We start from the raw sequence: 19,987 nt of genomic DNA, 5'->3' as shown, positions 1-19,987 counted from the left end.
TCTGCCCTGTTTAACTACATGTTCTTTTCTGAGAAACACATTCAGTTACTGTGGTAGAAAGAAATGATCCACTCTTCACCTCCAACCTTCCTTATCCTGTGAATCTCACATGTGCAAAGGCTGAAGGCAGGACAGTTTCGTCTCTGTTCCCTCTCATTAGGGAAATCACTTGGTGACCTGGTGAATGTCATGAACAAGGTAGCCCAGTTGTCCAAGATGACCCTTGCTACAGGGATGCAGCTGACCTCTGTCATTTAGATGGAGAACTCCTTGGTCAGCTGCTCCACCTGTTCAGGCTTTAGCCTTCTGAAACAAAACAGGCCAATCTGGTCGGGGATGTGCTGTCCAGGGTTGGGAGAAGCCCTCCCTCTTGAGGTTGGAGACCAGCTGAATCTGCATAGTAATAATGCAGTTGGCCATGACTTGCACTTCCTGCAACTATTGTTTTGGAAAAATCTGGGCTGGTCAGAATGGTCAAGGCAACCTGAGCTCTATTGAGAGGAGGGCTGGAATACACAGGGAAACATCAAGGTCTTCAGTTGTGACTCCACCCCTCTGACTTCAACATCTTTGCAGAGCACAGTGAAGTCTCCCACATGCTTACCATAGAAGCCCATGTTCTTGGTATGGGATTGGCAGAGACAAACATTAATGCCCTCTTTAGTGAAGTGGTGCACAACCCAGGCACCCTTGTTATCATCACTACTGGCAAAACCTTGGTAGGCCATGTCAAAGAACTAGAGAGATTCTTCTTTCACTGCTATTGCTGTTGCCTTCTATTGCTCAGGATGAGGGTCCACTCCCATGGGATTGTGGGCAGGAGTGTGCAGAAGAACACTTTGCTCTGGTGTTTTTGAAATATCCTCTCTAGTGCCTGTGAAGTTAAAGCTACAAGTCTTGGGGTCATAGTATTGATAACCTTGCAGCTGCATGCTAGTGTGTCTGATGGTTTGGGCAGAAGGACATCTTGGCTGAACTTAAAAAATCTTTGCAGAAGACTAGTTCTGATCCCTAAGGCCTCAGTTCCAGAAATGGTCTGCACAGTGACATACTGGCCGATTTTCAACACTTTGCTGTTCTCACCCAGGGTTAGTTTTACAGGTGCCTTGCAAAATTCAGCCAGTCCTGCAAGGGGCAGATTTTCTTTGTTCAGATATTTTGCAGCAGACTAGGCCTCTGCCTTCCAGACACCAGGAGGACGTAGGCTTTTCATGATACTGGTAGGCACCACCTACCAGATTCTTCTTTTTACTGCCGGTATCTCTCTTATAGGCTTTTGTGATTCCCAGGATTGGATCTGGGGGCCCCACCTCCGTATGGGCTCACCAGGAGCTGACTCTTGCAGAGGGCAGCTGGTGAGGTTGGTGTGGAAGGTGGCAGTGATTTTGGATAGAACACTGCTGGAATGCACAAGGTCATGGTGGAAGCAACAGGTTCGGTGGGTAGTGGCAGAATGGAGTGGAGGGCCAGCGGCACAGACGTGGAGGCTCAGGCTCATAGGCTGAGCCTTCTTGTTGGCAGAAGACTGTGTGGAGTAGTTATATTTTAAGACTTTTGCAGAAGTTTCTGTTAACTCTGTGTACGTGTCCCTTTTAGAATTTAGCAGAATTAGTAGAATTCTTTTTTTTTTTTTTTTAAATAAGAAAGCCATTTTTTAAAAAATTTCTAAAACTCTAGCATATATTTATAGGGGGTGCTGATGGTCACTCACCATACCTGTACCAAGTTGTCTGCGTAGCTAGCAAACAGTCTGGCCATCAGTAGAGCAGGGCAGGTGCACTGGGGAGGCCCTGACTTCCTGCTGGTGCTGATAATTTCTTGTTTCAGTTCATCTACAATGATCTTACCCTTCAAGTCCCAGATCTTGATGCTGTGGCCTATGGCAGCCCAGAGCCAGTAGTGGTGGGGGCTGAATCACAGGGCATTGACGATGTCCCTGCCATCTAGCATATGAAGGTACTTGCTTTTGTGGAGGTCCCACGTTATGGCCTGGCCAGCCATGCCTCCAGAAGCACAGAGGAATCCATCTAGCCAGTCACAGCCCATGTGGCCCAAGTGGTTGGTCTTCAGCTTACAGTTTTCCACATTTTATACCCTGACCGACTTGCGGCTTATGAACAAAAGAAATTTATTTCTCACAATTCCGGAGCATGGAAGTCCAAGATCAGGGTGCCGGCAGGGTCAGTGTCTTGTAAAGACCCTCTTCGGGGTGACAGACTACTGCCTGCTCATTGTATCCTCACATAGCTGAAAGAGAGCTAGCTAGCTCTCTGGTCTCTTAAGGCCACAAATCCCACTCATGAGGTCTCAACTCTCATGACCTAATTACCTCCCAAAGGCCCCACCTCCACATCCCATCACATTGTGATGAGGTTTTTGACATATGAATTTTGGAGGGACACAAACACTCAGCCCATTACAGCCCGCATGCTCTCCTTTCACTCATTCACTGAAATATAATGGCAGAAATGTACTGGCCTTCTACCTCACACCATCTTTCTAGTTTACAGTCTAGTAGATTGGCACATCTCTAGAATATCTGAGTTATTTTCTTTGTGAATCATACTCGAACCCCCCTAACTTAGGTATTACAAATTATTCCATCCTTTATTTGAAGCAATGTTAACTCAAAAATCCATAGTGTCTGCAAACCAGTAGGTGTTTTCCGGGTGAGTACTGCTTTTTCTCCAACTTGGAAGCCCTAGCTTCATTTCTAGAGTAAATAGCAGTGTTTTTGTTTTTGAAACTCTGGTCACTACCCTACTCATTTTCATTACTGCAGTGCTGTCCCACAGCCCAGGGACTTAGCCCAGCAAATACAAACTTCTCTGTTGGTTAACTGGTTCATGGTCCCTTATGGCTCTGTCCTCTATTAGGGCTGGGTGAAAGAAGACAAATGGTGGAAGTCTCCTCTCTAGGAAATGAAGTAAGGATACTTTGAGGTCTTAAATTTTTATTTAGTTTTTTGTCTTGCTCAGAAGTATCAGAGAAAAATATAAAATTTAAAAATTGGAGTGCTCTCTTCCTTGCCTTCTCTTTGCCCAATACCCAGCCATGGCTCTGGGTGCATCCCAACAAGGCACTTGCTGTCTGAGCCACTTCGTGTGTGTATGTGTGTGTGTGTGTTTTGGAAGAAAGTGATGTGAGGACAATGAGAAGTTTGTCATCATGTTTCTATTCCTGTGTTGCTCTCATTCAATCAGACACCTACCAAACACCTAACTCTGGTTCAGGTAACACACTGTCCTGAGGAGACATAGGTCATGCAGTCCTGGTCTTCGGGAGTTTGCGATCTCCCAGGAGATGCAGTCAAGTGAGAGTTCAGAGGAAACACAAGGGGATGTGTGACTGTAGAGGAAAGGGGGTTAACTCTGGCTTAAGGTGACAGGGGGTCAGGCCACTCTTCACAGAGGAGAATTATTATTCATTCTGTTGGCCAGATAGCAAAAGATACCAGGCATTAAACTGAGGTTCTTGTTTTTTCCACTTTAGAGTCAACTCAACAATGGTGCCCATTTACTGTCAAAGCTACTCCTGTGTGATAATGCCACAAATATGATTATGCCAACCTCTCCTGCCGCTCACCTTACACTTCATATCTGAAGGTCATAGTACTAAAAATTGGCATGGATGTATTCCAAGGAATCTGGTTATCATGCTTGACTATTTATAATTCTAAAATTGAAGAGTTAAAAAACGAGTTAATTGGCATTTTATAGCATGGGTATGGAGTCGGAAGAGTGAATCAGCAGAGGGAGAAACAGAAGCACTGTGTGAGCCAAGACCAACTCTGAGGAGACTTCGATTACCACTGCCCAAAGCTGAGGGTAACCCGTGGTTTGTTTTTCATAGGGGAGGAATTGTTTCACATACCACGTGGAATGCTCCTGGGGCCTTGACCGGTCTGAAGCCGTCAACAGGTACGCACTGGTCAGCATGGCCGTTGCAGAAGCAGCTACCCTTGACAATGAAATCATAGATTGCGTAATGTGTAAAATGTTGAGGCTTTGCGGTCAGGTCATTCCTCTGACAGGGGCAAGACTGCCGTTTCAGCAGCTGCACGCGGAGGTTGGTGATCTTCAGCTGCTCCTGCACTTTGGCACTGTAAGGGTTCTCTGCATCGTATGGCGGTGACAAAGCTCGGAAAATAACCTGTAAAGAAGAAGAATATTACCATGAGTATATAGGGCTGTGTGCAAACCCCAAATCATTTGCCTCATACAATTTTGATGCGACTTATACCTTTTGTCATCTGCAAGTGATAAGATAGGCAGCCTTTTGACCTTGATCACACAGCTGTGCTGCCTGTTTGGATGCAGGATAAGTATGAGATAAGTAGCCAGCAGGGACCTGACTCTTGAGATGAAGGCAGCCATGCAGAGACTGGGAAGAGCATTTTGGGCAGAAGAAACACAAGTTTAAAGGCCTGGAAGCTGAATCAAGCCTGGCTTTTTTTTTTTAAGATTTTATTTTTATTTATATGACAGAGAGAGCAAGTGCATAAGCAGGGGGAGCAGTGGAGGGAGAGGGAGAAGCAGATTCCCCGCTAAGCAGGGAGCCCAATTCGGGACTCGATCCCAGGACCCCAGGATCATGACCAGAGCTGAAGGCAGACGCTTAACCGACTGAGCCACCCAGGTGTCCTCAAGCCTGGCTTATTAAAGGAAGAAAAACAAGGCCAGTGTGACTGAGGTCCAGGAAACCAGGGGACAGTTTTCAGAGCAGAGGATGGAGCCAGGACAAGACAGATCATGAACAGAGAGCCCTTAAAGGCCATGGTAGTTATTCTAGCTGTAGTGGGAAGCCACTGAAAGGTCATACACAGAGAAGTGATGTGATCTGATTTGCATTTTTTAAAAAGACAATTCCCGCTCCTGTGAGGAGAATGGATTATAAAGCATGACGAATAGAAGCAGGAGAACCAGTTAGGAAGTGATTGCAAAATCAAGATCCAGACACTTCTATTTCCAGATAAAATGTGACCCTTTCGAAGACTAATCAGTTATTAATTAGGGTCATGGTTGCTACAAATACTTTGGGGTTCCCCTCTTCTGGATCTGCCTTCCACGCTTGTGGCACGTTCTTGGAATATTCTTACTAGCAGTAAATATACAGTCCTTTCAGAGTGGATTTGATTTCTGAAATCAGTTAAACGTCCCTTAAATCCACATATAGAGAGTAAAATGGCTGATCAAGTTAGTTAAGAGTACTTTGGTTAAATGCAAAGTAGAAGTAATAAAACGGTTTTTATTGTGTATGTTAGAGATAGACTCGAAAGGCCATTTAAAACTTGAGTTCTGAGGAGGAAACCAGAGGGAGGAAGATTCAGAAGGGACGGGCTTTGGGCATGTGTGTGTATCTATACATTATATGGGAGTAACAAAAGGGGCCCTGGGGTGGAGTGGTACAAACTTCTCTAAGGGTCTGTTAACTTTGGGGGAATAGAGGCTGGTGGAAGAGGAAATCATTGCTAGTGGAAACCAATGAATATAAAAAAGGAATTCCAAACAATCTCATGACATAAACCAGTATTATAAGGAGGCCAACACTAAATTACACCTTATTATGGAGATTTAAAAAAAAAAAAGAATAAAACCTCAAACAATCTTGTTAATTTATATAACGAGAGACAAAGCTCTCTTGAAAAATTCTTAGGTATCTCTTGATTTTTTAAAGATATGTTAAGGGGCTGGGTGGCTCAGATGGTTAAGCATCTGCCTTCAGCCCAGGTCATGGTCCCAGGCTTCTGGGATCGAGCCCCACATCGGGCTCCCTGTTCAGTGGGGAGAAGCAGGCTCCCCCTGCTGCTTCTCCCCCTGCTGCTTCCCCTGCTTGTGCTCTCGCTCTCTCTCAAATACATACATTAAAAAACCTTTAAAAAAGATATGCTAGAACTCTTTCAGAAATATTTGGATAACCAAGTAGTTTGAAAGTAAAGTAATTATTAAAAAGTAGGCTTTGGATAAACTTCCATTTAGAGAGAATGTATCTAAAAGTAGTTTTCTAGGAAAAAACTTCCTTAAGGAATACTTTGGATGTAAAAGTTTCATTTTGGAAATTGATTTTGCACTGAAAGTATGAAAGGCAAGAATCAACTGTGCAGGATCACATCTTCAGGCCCACTGGTACATAACTGTCCTAAATAAAATATAACTTTGGGGGAGGTGGTAATAAGTCAATGGATACTCTCTGTCCAGCAGCCAGAGTGATCCTCTATAAACAGAAGTTGGATCATGTCACTCTGCTTAAATTTACCTCCACCCAAAGACCTCCCATTTGTCTCAGAATAAAATATAAAGTCCTTGTAGCAGCCTTGCCTCATTTTTGTCCTTAGTGCTTATTACCAACTGACACATTGTAGTAGTAGTTGTGTAATGTTTTACCGTTGTCCCAGTCTAGAAAGTAAACTCCTTGAGGGTAATCACTGATCCCAGGACAGTGCCTGGTGCAGAGTCAATATTCAGTAAATTTTTCGTAAACTAATTGGTTGATTTTAACATTGTTCTTGTCATTCAAGTAATAGGTGAGAATTTTAAATAACTTAGCTTCCTCTTACAAGGTCTTAAATGGATTCACATACTGAATTCATGTTATAGCACTAGAAAGGAAGAGGTAGGAACTTGTATTATAAAAGTTATAAATAATTGAATCATTAACCAATTTCTGCATTTCTAGGTATTTTTGAACTTGAAAAAAGTTGTAGCCTAAACGTTAACAATATTCCACACCATTTATTCACATGTAAAGTGTTGGAAACAACATAGGGAATAAAATTTTCCAACAAATAATATGTTACCTACTTGGAAGTCAATAGATAACTAATGTCTCTTTTTAATTTTTTAAAATATTTTACTTAAGTTCAATTAAATAACAATAATTAAAAATTAACATCAATCAATTAATAAATTAACTAATTTAAGTTCAATTAATTAACTTTGATTGAATAATTAATAGTGTATTATTAGTTTCAGAGGTAGAGTTCAGTGATTCATCAGTTGCATATAACACCCAGTGCTCTAGAAGTAATCTCTTTCAATGATAGCCCATATCACAGCATAATTTTACATTTGAATCATTAAAAAAAAAAACACTGAATCCATTGTGAGTTATGTGGAGCTTATTTTTCATAAAATATCCCAAATACTGGCACTCTGTTAGACATGTGTGAGGAACTCTAAATAAAACCAATAATGTGGCTTCGTTTATTGACCACAGTAATGCAAGGACATGGAAAAGGTCACAGTGCTAACCAAGTAAGTAGTCTACTGGAAAGTCTACAGCATACTTCTCTAAATTGTGGCCCACCCTTCCTTTTCCTCCACATTGGTGGCAACTGTTTGCTCTCTGGGTTCCTATCACATATTTACCCTTGACATTTACCCTTGTTTCCTCTCCCTCCCTCCTTACAACCCTTTCCCTCCTGAGAATTGCTTTGCACATGCAAGGCTAGAGGAAGGTCTGTCAAGGTTTGTAGGAACTTAGAAGCTCTTTGGCTTCCTGAACCCAGACTGTGGAAGCTGAATGGCGTCTCTGTGCCAGTGTGCATGACACCACAGTTGGCACACAGATATCAGCGGGGAAGGGACATGATGACCCCTGAGGCTGTATGCTGGAACGGAGACAGCCAAGTGCCACAGACACAAAAATCAACGGGAATTTAAACCATGAAATCTTTTTTCCAGAAAGGAGACGCCTTAATCTGATACTCTGGGAAAAGGATCTACCCTGCATCAGGAAACAAAGAGTGCGCCAATCCAGATGCTTCAAGCTTCTGGCAGGTCGCCCTTTGGGTCCCACCCAGTTTTTCTTCAAACATCTCCAGAAGAAGTCTGCATGGCACTGCTAAAATGAAGAAAAGGCACAGAAACCCTCCCATAACACCAGCCTCTTCTGGTTTCGTCCCCATCAGGAACAGGACGTATCTATGAGCCCATCACTGCTCTTTTGTCTATGACTGCTTCTGAAGAGACACTCCTGACAAGACATAGAAGCCAGAAGGGAACTAAGACCAAGTCTGTTTTGATAGCAGCTTGTTACTGCTATTGGCCAGGACCTCCTGATCACTTTTTTTTTTTTAAGATTTTATTTATTTATTTGACAGACAGAGATCACAAGTAGGCAGAGAGGCAGACAGAGAGTGAGAGAGGAGGAAGCAGGCTCCCTGCTGAGCAGAGAGCCCGATGCAGGGCTCGATCCCAGGACCCTGGGATCATGACCCAAGCCAAAGGCAGAGGCTTTAACCCACTGAGCCTCCCAAGTGGCCCTCCTGATCATATTTTTCAAATTAAGAAAGTTGATTGTGTTTCAGTGGCTAATACTCTCATTATAGAGAAATCTGTCACTCAGAATGTAGGAGACATTAAGAATCTACAATGAGATCCCAAAGACAACCAGGAATACTAGCAACTCCACAATATTTTCCCATCCATACCTCTGTCTATATAGAATATATATAATATAGAATATATTGTAATATAATCACAATTATATGTTATTTATTTATTTATTTACAATAATTATAATTATATAATAATAAATACATAATATAATATAGAATATAATGTAAACAACTTTGTTTCAACTTAACAATACCTTGTAAATGTTTTCCGACTCAATGAAAGTAACTCCCCATCAGTGGTTCTCAAAGTGTGGCCCCCAGACCAACAACCTTGGTATAAAACCTGGGAACTAGTTAGAAATGCAAATTCTGTCTATCTATCTATGTATCTATGTATCTATCTAAGAGAGACAGTGAGAGAGAACAGGAGGGAGAGAGAATCTGAAGCAGACTTTGTGCTGAGCCTGATGTGGGGCTCGAACCCACGATGATGAGATCATGACCTGAGCAAAACCAAGAGTCAGAACCTCAACCAACTAGATCATCCAGACTTCCCGGAAATGCAGATTCTTGATCCCTGTACCAGACTGACCGATCAGAAACTCTGGAGATGGGGCCCAGCAATCTGGGTTTCAGCACGCCTTCTGATGCACAGATGCATGATTCTGATGCACAATGAAGTTTGAGAAACACTGCTGCATTACTTAAAAATCTGGTTAGAGATCCATTGTGTGGATATGACACAATTTATTTAACCAGGCTGCTGTTGTTAGGCATCTAGGTTGTTTCCGGCTTTTCAGTATAATCAACTATAGTGAACAATCATATAGCTAAAATGCAGAAGTTTATAATAATGTCTTGAAAATACATTTCCAAATGTGAATCTATGTTTTAGATTAAATGCATAATTTAAAAACATCTCTGAGCTTCTGAATGAATCACAGCCCCTTTCCTACCTAATCCTTGCAATCTTCACATTTCTCTGGTCTTGCCTCACTTTCTAAGCCTGGAATCCCTCAAACTTTACCTAAGGATCTGGATTTTTGGCTTAGGTTCTGCCATTTTTTATGCCCAAGTGTAACAAAGAGATCCTTAAAAAGTTCTGAGCAGGTTAGAATTATCTATATGTTCTTCCTTTTCTAACTCTCAATAATACTGAAAATTAGTTAAAATTGTGTTCCCTAGTCTTACTTTTACTCTGATATGAAACTTTCAACAGAGTATTAACACAATATGAACAGAATAAGAAGTAGAGTAAATATTAGGTACATAGTAGTCTGGGGTCCTTTTAATATCAAACTCATACCTTACATTTTACTCCATAACTCAAATTTTATCGCCTATGTTATTAGATCACAATAACACAAGAAACTTAGTTATCACATTTAAAAAATTATTTTTAGCCACTAGCTTGAGGAATATTTCAGGTCCAAGTTGATTACCCATCTTGTAGACTCTGTTGGCACCTGTCTTTCTGTGCTAGCACTTTCACACTAGTCCCTGTTATTGCCTATTTACTTATCTGTATCACACAATAGACTCTGCTCAGTGGGCAAGGATCTTGTTTGTCTGGTTAACAGCTGTGTCCCCAGCATGTCCCACGGTCTCTGGCATATTGTAGCATTTCATAATTACACTGAATGAATAAATGAATGAACTCTTTTTCCAAACAGTATTTTTAAAAAGGAGAAGCCAAATAGGGAACAAGATTTAGAAGATTAAAAAAGCAAAATGGTCTTACCACAAGTTCTGCACTTTTGATGAAGAGTGTAGAAACACACATATATATGTATAAGTACCTATGTAAAAATATGTAATACATTTCAAATGGTTTTATGGATTCTTTCTCTTCATCAGCACACAAGATCTTTCATATTCTTAAGAAAAGGGATCAGGCAGGTATTATCAAGCACCCAAACACATAGAAATATTAGGTCTTTTCCACGGTTTCTGGTCTAGCTTTCTTATTTACTAAAAATGGAAGCCTTAGGATCACAACTGCAATGGTTCTTTAATGTGTTTTTTAAATTCTTGAATTTTCATGTTCTCAAAAAAGCAGCTTTATTTTCAATGATTTTTTTTTCTATTTTATTTTTGCTTTTGTCTTTATTATTTTCTTCTACTTTGGGTTTAATTTTCTCTTCTCTTACTGGTTTCTTAAAGTAGAACTATAGATCCTTGATTTGAGGTGTTCCCCTCCCCATCAAATCCTTCTTTAGTTGCATCCATAAATTTTGTTACGTTGTGTTTTCAGTTCAAAATCCTTTCTAATTTCCCTTTTTTATTTCTTTTTTGACCCATAAGTTACTCAAAAGTATGTTATTTAATTTTCAAATATTTGTGCATTTCCCTTGTACCTCCTGTTATTGATTTCTTTTTTTTTTTAAGATTTTATTTATTTATTTGACAGAGAGAGACACAGTGAGAGAGGGAACACAAGCAGGGGGAGTGGAAAAGGGAGAAGCAGACTCCCCTACTGAACAGGGAGTCCGATGTGGGGCTCGATCCCAGAACCCTGGGACTGTGACCTGAGCTGAAGGCAGACCCTTAAAGACTGAGCCACCCAGGTGCCCCTCCTGTTATTGATTTCTAATCTAATTCCTTTGTGGTCAGAGAACATACTTTGTATGATTTGATTCTTTTACATTTATGTGTATTTGTTTTATGGTCTATCTTGAAAAATGGTCCTTTGGCCCCTGAAAAGATTGTGTATACTACTGTTTTTGGTGAAGTGTTATATAAATATTAATTAGGTCAAGTTGTTTGACAGTGTTAATCAAATCTTCTGTATCCTTACTGATTTTCTCTACTTGTTTTATCAATTTTTCCAGAAAAAAGATCTGAAAAAACTCAGCTATATTTATCAACTCATCTGTTTCTTTTTGCAGTTTTTTGCTTCATGTATTTTGAAGCCTTGCTCTTAGATGCATAAACATTTAAGATTGTTACATCCTCTTGATGAATTAGCACCTTTATCAATATGAAAATGTCCCTCTTTATCTCTGGTAATCTTTGATCTGAAATCTACTTGTCTAAAAATAAAGCCACTGCCAAAAATTTTCCTTTGGTTAGTGTTAGCATAGTATATCTTTTTACATTCTTTCACTTTTAACTTATTTATGTCTTTTTATTTAAAGATTTTATTTATTTATTTATTTATTTATTGCAGTGGGAGAGGAGGACAGTCAGATGATTAAGCAATCAACTCTTGATTTCAGCTCAGGTCTTGATCTCAGGGTCCTGAATTCAAACCGTATGCTGCTCTCCATGCTGAGCATGGAGCCTACTTGAAAAAATAAAGTGAATTTCTTACAGTTGCACCTTTTAAAAATTTTATCCAATCTGATAACCTATGCCTTTAATTGGAGTATTTAGACATTTTACATTTAATGTGATTGTTGAGATGGTTGTGTTTAAATCTTCCATTTTGGTTTTTGTTTTATATTCTACTCTTCCTTTTTTTTTTTTTCCTATCTTCTGTTGGATTGACTATTTTAGGGTCCTTTTTATTTCCTTTTTTTGTTTATTATTTGTAACCTTTTTTAAAAAAACAGTGGCTGCTTTAGAGTTTATAGTATATAAAGTATATATACTCTCTATATATAGAGTATATAGTATATATCTTTAACTTAACACAGTCTTTCCTTAGGTAATCTTTCTTACTTCAAATATAGCATAAAAAACTTAGAACAGTATACTCCCTTTTCCTTCTCTCAACCACTGCTCCATTGTTGTCATGCATTTGACTTCTGTATATAATTTAAGCTTCATAACATACTGTTAAAATTTTGGCTCTAAAAAGTCAATTATCTTTTATTTATTTTTATTTTATTTTTTAAGTAAACTCCATCCCCATCATGGGGCTCAAACTCATGACCCCAAGTTCAAGAGTCACATGCTCTATTGACTGAGCCAGCCAGGTGCCCCTCAATTATCTTTTAAAGAGATTATAAAAATAAGAAAAAAAGTATCTTATATGTATCCACCTATTTTCCCTTTTTGATGATCTTCACTCCTTTGTGAAGATCCAGATATCAATCCAGCATTATTTTTCTTCTGTCTGAAGGATTTCTTCCAATATTTCCTGCAATGCAAGTGTGCTGCTAATGAACTTTTTTTTTTCTTTTTAGCTTTTCTATGTCTTAAAAAGTCTTTATTTCACAGCTCTTCTCTCTGGTACATTGGCCTGCAAACTCTAGCCATCTTCCCTTCCCAGACTCTCAGCTCTTTAATTTAAAAAAAATCCATTAGGCTCCTCCTAGGTTCCTGCTTTCTGGACCTAGCCTGGAAGCTTTCTCTAGATAATAAGCTGGGACAATCATAGGACTCACCTCATTTGCTTCCGTTCTCTCAGGGATTACTGTTCTCTGCTGCCTGATGTCCAAAACCTGAAAACAGTTCTTTCATATATTTTGTCTATTTTTTTTTTTTTTTAGTTGTTTCAGGCAGTGGGGTTAGTCTGGTTCTTATTACTGCATATTGGCTAAGAGCTAAAGTCTAAAACACCAAGGCAGACTAACTTTTCTGAAGTACAATTTATAAAACTGTAACTGGATTAGCCCTTTTTAAAAAAAATATTTATTTATTTATTTATTTATTTGAGAGAAAGAGAGAGAGAGAGCACAAGTGGGAGGGGCAGAAGGAAAGGGAGAGAGAATCTGAAGCAGACTCTGTGCTGTACATGGAGTCTGATATGGGGCTTGATCTCAGGACCCTGAGATCATGACCTGAGCCAAAACCAAGTTGGCTACTTAAGGTACTGCACCACCCAGATGCCCCAAGCCCTTATTTTTATATAAAAATTTCATAGAAATGACATCAGAAGTTTGTTTTCTTTAAGATTTTATTTATTTATTTGAGAGAAAGAAAAAGAGAGAGAGACAGCATGAGTGGGGGGAGGGGTAGACAGAGGGAGAGTGCAGGAAGCCCACCCCAGGGATGATCCCAGGACTCTGGGATCATGACCTGAGCCAAAGGCAGACACTTAACCCACTGAGCTACCCAGGTGCCCCCAGAAGTTTGATAATAAAAGTATGAAAACTTGCTAAGAAGCCTTGACTCTCCCTGATGATAATACAAGTCAAGATTTTGGACCCCAGATCTGGACTTTTTCCTGTTCTACAAATCTAGTAACATTTTTGTAGGATGCTCATACATTTCATTCCTAGAGACACTATAATCAGTTTGCCATAACCATAGATTCTTATGGGTCAACTAGAAGTACAGTTAGATTTAATAGATTAAAAGTCCTGGAAAAACAAATTTGTTTTCTTATTGGCATCTCAAACTAAGAAATATGAAAAATAATTTAAAATATAAGCATCTAAATTTTGTATGTTTATTCAATAATTCTATTTTAGTAATTTGGACTTTTTAATAAATGGGTAAACCTCACTATAACTTTATAATTTATGATACCTATATATATTTGTCTATCTTACATTTTTTACATTTGTGCTATGCTTTGATTCATCTTTATATGCCCATCTAATACCATGTCTTATAGATTCTCAATAATATGTACTGGAGGGCCTGGGTGGGACAGTTGGTTAAGTATCCAACTTCTGGTTTCTACTTAGGTTGTGATCTCAGGGGTGTGAGATTGAGCCATGTGTTGGACTCTGTGCTCAGCATGGAGTCTGCTTGAGATTCTCTCTCCCTTTCCCTCTGCCCCTCCTGTTGTGCTCTTTCTCTCTATCTCAAATAAATAAATAAATCTTTCAAAAAATTATGCATTGAAGGAATGAGTCATTATAGAATTATGTTAAGACAGGTTCATTTTAATTTTGTGATATAAATTAATAATAAAAATATAATAAAATTTATTCATATAATTGCATTTTATTCATAAGAAAATATATTAGGCACATGGTACTTCACAATAAACCTATTATCTTATGAAATAGCTTACTGTATGGTATTCTTATACCATGTCCAACATGACTAGTAAAATTTAACTTTATAGAAAAAAAGAATTTAATATTAGTAAGTATTAAAATATTTTTTGAGTGCCAAATTTGAATAATGTATTGTTCAGGAATAAACCTAAACCAACCGCAAGAGTAACAATGACACATTTAGACAGGAATCATGCAACTCTGGCTTAATAAAATCTAATAAAAAGACAAATCACCTCAACAGTAAAAAATGATTTCTATAAAAGAAAAATAATCACAGTTTTTCCTTACTCTATTGAAGCCCAGTTAGAATAACATGTATATTGAGAAACATTTCCAGTTGTATTCATTTGTCTTATGTGGTTATTTACTAGTTGTTTACAAATAGCATCTGGTTAATTGAGTTGAATCTTGTGACACATTGACAACTCTTCTGTTTATTGTCAGGTAGATGGTATACCTAAGACCTAGCATGGAAACCGATATATTTGTCTCCATACCTACTGTTTATCAAGCTCTGTTATCTACCGTTTATTTAATATCAAGCTTGATATTAAATATCAAGTTTCTGAAGTTTAGTAGGATTCAAGCATTCCCAGGTCACCCCACCAACAAGGAAGGTTTCATATTAGTTGACTTCTGAAGCCAGTTATTGGCTCCATTTAAGTTGAAGTTGTAAGTACGTGGATGAAAGAGCATAGATTCTTTGAATGAGTACATGTGCCCTAATGTGTTCTTGAAACAGGGTTCCTGCTTTTTTGGATAGGCACCTTTGGGAAAGTATGTGACATTTTAGCTTTTAAAAGGTTGCCGTGCGTGGGAGTTTGGGTTTCATGGAGAGAGAAGGCTGGACAAGAAGATAGCATAATTGACTGGTGGGCGTCTGCAGCTGAGCAGCTGGTTGGTTTAATTTTAGAACATTCGTCCTTGACTGTGCCACTGCAAGTGGAGCACCTACTTGTCTTGAGAAGTGTGTCTGTCTTTTGGGCAGAACCAAAATCCTTTTTGCTTACACTCTGGAGCATTAGGCACCCTGTTTCATCAGATAGCCCACCTTTTAAAGTGGGAGAGTCTTATCTACTCAACTAGTCCTTCTGAGATAGGACAATATAACCTAATAAAGCTTTCAATGGAACAAGCTGAGGAATGCAGTGCACTCAAGTGACTTACTTGTACGATAATAACCTCAATTTGGGAGTACACAAAAGCCTCTTTGCATGTTTCAAGGGCATATTTACAGTTCTAAAGTGATGAAAGGCGGCTTCTTAAATATCTTCAGGGACAAGGAAAGTGACAGAACTGGAAGGAGGGACAAGAAACGAGACAGAAGACCAAAATAAAAATAAAGATTCGGGCTAAAAATAATATATAAAAATTGTTCAACACATTTGAAATCCTAGCTTTTTCTTTTCCCTCAGTACTTGGAGTCCTAAGATTTGGGAGTCAAAAAAGTCCTTGCCAATCAATGATCTGGTCCAACTGAGGAAACTGAGGTGCAGAGCACTTATGGTGACTTGCCAAAGGTCAACTGACAGGTTTGTGACAGAGCTATGACAAGAACCCAGTTTCCTGACTTCCAGTCTAATGATTTTTCCACTATAGCCCACTCTATACTTGCTTGGCAGCTAGCCATTCCTGGATTAAAGTTAAGTTAAAAATGTAGGATTAAGGTAAATATGACGTGTGATTTATCACACCTCCACTTGTCATCCTAATAATGGATAGGACTAACAGTGCCCCCTTTATTCTAGTAATGGATGTGACTAACTGTGTCCTTGATAAAAGTAATGATACCTGCTTCCAGTTGGTTTACAGGAATACAGCGAAGATTTTTAAAAACATATCAGATGTAGAAATGCCTTGAAAAATCACCGCTCCTATAAATACAAAGGATTACTAGACTTTTACTGGGGACCTGCCTTGTTTTTGCCAGTCTTACTTCTTTGAGCCCTATTAGTGAATGTGGCCCAGTATCCAGGATTCATTAATGGGCCTCTCAGTTGCTGATTGTCTTTCTACCTGGGTGATCATCTCCATTTCTTATCCCCATGCTTGCTTGGCCGACAGTTCAGAACACCCTCTGCTTCATTCTGATCACCAATACCTTCTGTTTGCCTGACCTATTCTGGAAATCGCATGCATAATCTCTCTGCTTTCACTGCCCATCACTTCCAACTCTTGCTCCTTCTCTTTGTACTCAACTTTATACTCCACTCATACCGAACTCTTTTCCATTTCTAGAAATCTCCTTGGTCTCCCTTCCTGGTCTTTGCCCATGCTATTACCCCATCAGGAATACTTTTCACACCTCTTTGTCATGGACACGCACTGCTCCACTCCCTTACTTGGCCCACTCTTCCTATCTTTTAGGTACCATTTTAAATGTCTCTTTTTTCAGGAAGCTTTCTTCACTATTTCTCTCCACTGCAAGCCTAGAGGAGATATTCTTCCTATGGGCTACTTCAAGCACCTGTTATTTCTCTTAGACTTAGAACTTACCATGTCTATTTTAATTGCTGTATTTCCTTCTAGACTGTCAGCTCCAGGTACAGAGGGCCTTGTCTGGTTGCCCACTGTTGTATAACCAATGCTGGGCACATATAAGTGTTAACATGTTCATCAAAAGACCATACTCATGCTTAATAATGATTTACATTTAATGAACCACCTGTATTTTTATTTATCTCATTTCAACCTTACAGTGAAACTATGGCATAGTGTTATTCATTCCCACGTTCAGATACAGAAACTCTGAGATGTTCATTGACTTGTCCATGGTCACCTAGTTAGTAAGTGGTAGAGCTAGTATTTGAACACAGGTTGTTGGAATCCAAATTCAGGATTATTACCATTATCACAGCTAACTTGGTTTGGTTAAACAATGATTGAAGGTCTTAACCAGGTGAACAGGGGAGTGAAATGATCAGAGTTTCCCTTCAGGAGAGTAAATCTCACAAAGAGAAGAGCCTGAACCATGGTGGAAGCAGTGAAGGCAGGGAGGGCAGAACAGCCTCACATGAGAGGCAAAGAAATGAGTATCAGGGCAAACACTAAGAACTAAAGGCTAAGCTTTAGGGGCCACTCATAGTTAGAGGTCAGAAGGGAAGAGACAAGCCAGAAATAATTCCAAAAAAAGGATCAGTGCAAAATGTAGGAAAATAATGGAAATTCATTGTTACAGAAGCCAAAAGAAGTGAGAATGCAAAGAAAGAAAATGTAATTAATAATGGCAAATGCCATTGAGGAGACAAGAAAGACGACGAAAAATTTGGGGGTTTGGCTGGTTCACAGAAGACTTTTAAGAGCCTAGATGGAATAAAGGACAGTTTGTAGAGCTTTCAAGAAAGAAGAGGGGACAAGGAAGTGGAAGTAAGAAAGAAGTGATTGAAGAATTTTGGCAGTTTGTTTATTCATTCATCAGTTGCTCGTCATTTGGGTTATTTGCAGATTTGGGCTATTATGAATAAAAGTGCAGTGGGCATTCACACAGAAGTCATTGTGAGAATATAAGTTATTTCTCATGGGTACTTAGGAGAGAAATTGCCAGGTGGTATGTTAAGAGCATATTTAACTTTATAAGGAACTGCAAGACTGTTTTCTAAAGTAATTGCACTATTTTGCATCTCTACTAGCAATATATGATGAAAGTGTAAGTTTTTGACATCTTCATCAACACTTGGTATTGTCGGTCTTAATTTTAGGCTTGATAGTGAATGTAAGCAGTATTTCATTGTGGTCTTAAAGTGCATTTCCCTGTTGACTAATGGTGTTGAGCATCTTTTATCTGCTTATTAGACATACATCTTCTTTGGTGAAGTATCTGTTCAAATCTTTTGCCCATATTTTTTTCTTGCTGTCATTCTTCTTGTTGAATTATAAGAGTTCTTTATAAATTCTGATATGTAAATATATATTTAGAGACATGATTTGCAAATATTTTCTCCTGGTTTGTGGCTTGTCTTTTCATGTTCTTAATAGTGTCTTAAAAGAAAAGTTTTAAGTTTTTATGAAATTCGGTTTATCAATATTTTCCTCTTATGGTATGTGCTTTTTGTGTGCCATCTAAGAAATGTTTGCTTCACTCAAGGTCAAAAAATACATTCTTCTAAGTTTTCTTCTAGAAATTTTATAGTTTCAACTCTTACATTGAGGTTTATGGTCTACTTCAAGTTAATTTTTCTGTATCATGTGAGCTGAGTATTGAAGTCCTTTTTTTTTCTTACTTCATTTTACAAATAGATGTCCAATTATTCCAGTACTATTTGTTGAAAAGACTATCTTTTCTTCATTGAATCACCTTGACAACTCTGTTTGAAATGGTTTTCTTCCTTTTTTTTTTTAAAAGATTTAATTTATTTATTTGTCAGAGAGAGAGAGCATGCACAAGCAGGCAGAATGGCAGGCAGAGGCAGAGAGAGAAGCAGGCTCCCCACTGAGCAAGTAGCCTGATGTGGGACTTGACCCCAGGACCCTGGGATCATGACCTGAGTCGGAGGCAGCAGCTTAACCCACTGAGCCACTGAGGCATCCCTGAAATGGTTTACTTTATGATTCTTTTGTTTGAGACTTATGGAGCTTCTTAGATCTGTAAATTTATCATTTCTATCAAGTTTGGAAAAATTTTGCCTACTATCTAACATTTTTTGTCCTTTGTTTCTCCTTTTAGACTTTAGTTAGGCCACCCAATATTGTCCCACAGTTTACCAGTGCTCTTTTTATTCAGTTCTCTTTTCTCTTGTGTGCTTCATTAATTTATAATTTCTGTTAGTCTGCCCTCAGATTCACAAATCTTTTCTTCTGCAGTATCTCATCTGCTATTCATTCCTTATAGTGTATTTCCATTTCAGATACTGCATTTTTTTCCATTTCTGGGAGTTCTATTTGGGTCTTTTTTTATATCATTTATTTCTGTCTTCAACGTGTTTGTTGAATGTGTGAAAAATATTTATAATAATGCTTTAATGCCCTTATCTGCTTTTTCTACCAGTTATGTTATTTCTGGATGTGATTCTATTAACTGATTTTTCTTCTAGTCAGGAGTGATATTTTCGTCCTATTTTAAGTTTTTGATTGAACATTAGACATTGTGGATTTTATGTTGCTGGTTGGTGAATTTTGATGCATTTCTCTAAGAAGGATTAGACTTCGTTCTGACACACGGTTAAATTTACTTGGGGTCAGTTTAATATTGTTTTAAATTTTTGTTAGGATGAATCTAGTCTAGCTTTTATTCTAGGGCTAATTTAATCCTACTACTAAGGCCATCTGAGGACTCTGCCCAGCACCTGTGAATTATGAGGACTTCCCCCTTTGGATGATAGAACATGAGCTATTCCCTGCCTCATTGGAATACTAGGAATTGTTTAGGTAGCTATTATTTTCTGGGGGTTCTTTCCCCACTCTCATAGAGTTTTAGCTCACACATATGCACCTCAGTATTCTGCCAATGATTTGAGAAGGTCTTTGTACAGCTTTCTGGATTTCTCTTTATGATGCACCCTCTACTCCAGTATTCTGCCCCACAAATCCTAGCTGCTTTGGCCTTTTTCAGTACTGATCTTAACCTCCTCAACTCCGTGAGACCACTGGACTGTGGTTCCCCTTCCTGGGCCGTGGCTTGGAGATGCCCCATTAGTAAGCTGGACAATCACAGGCCTTGCCATGTTTTTTCTCCCTCTCTCGGAAATCAGTCTTATGCTGCCTGATGTCCAATGTCTGAAACAATTGTATCAATTTTTTTTTCTGGTCTAGC

The 19,987-nt window shown here is 38.9% G+C and overlaps 1 protein-coding gene and 1 pseudogene across 3 annotated transcripts in view; both read right to left on the bottom strand.

Annotated features, from left to right (window-relative positions):
- The window catches only part of LOC111142139 (netrin 4), a 114,146-nt gene that overhangs the window by 70,056 nt on the left and 24,103 nt on the right, over positions 1–19,987 (bottom strand). For all 3 annotated transcript variants that reach the window (XM_022495119.1, XM_022495120.1, XM_022495121.1), the window contains exon 3: positions 3,874–4,152. In XM_022495119.1, the coding sequence (XP_022350827.1) occupies positions 3,874–4,152 (279 nt within the window). The remainder of the gene's footprint in view (positions 1–3,873; positions 4,153–19,987) is intronic.
- LOC111142298 lies at positions 166–2,046 on the bottom strand (annotated as a pseudogene).

This window comes from Enhydra lutris, unplaced genomic scaffold (genome assembly GCF_002288905.1).
Source record: "Enhydra lutris kenyoni isolate GAN:26980312 unplaced genomic scaffold, ASM228890v2 scaffoldscaffold7, whole genome shotgun sequence".
Classification (NCBI taxonomy): Eukaryota; Metazoa; Chordata; class Mammalia; order Carnivora; family Mustelidae; genus Enhydra; species Enhydra lutris.
Note: the sequence above shows the minus strand (reverse complement) of the source record. Positions and strands in the feature narration are given on the sequence as shown.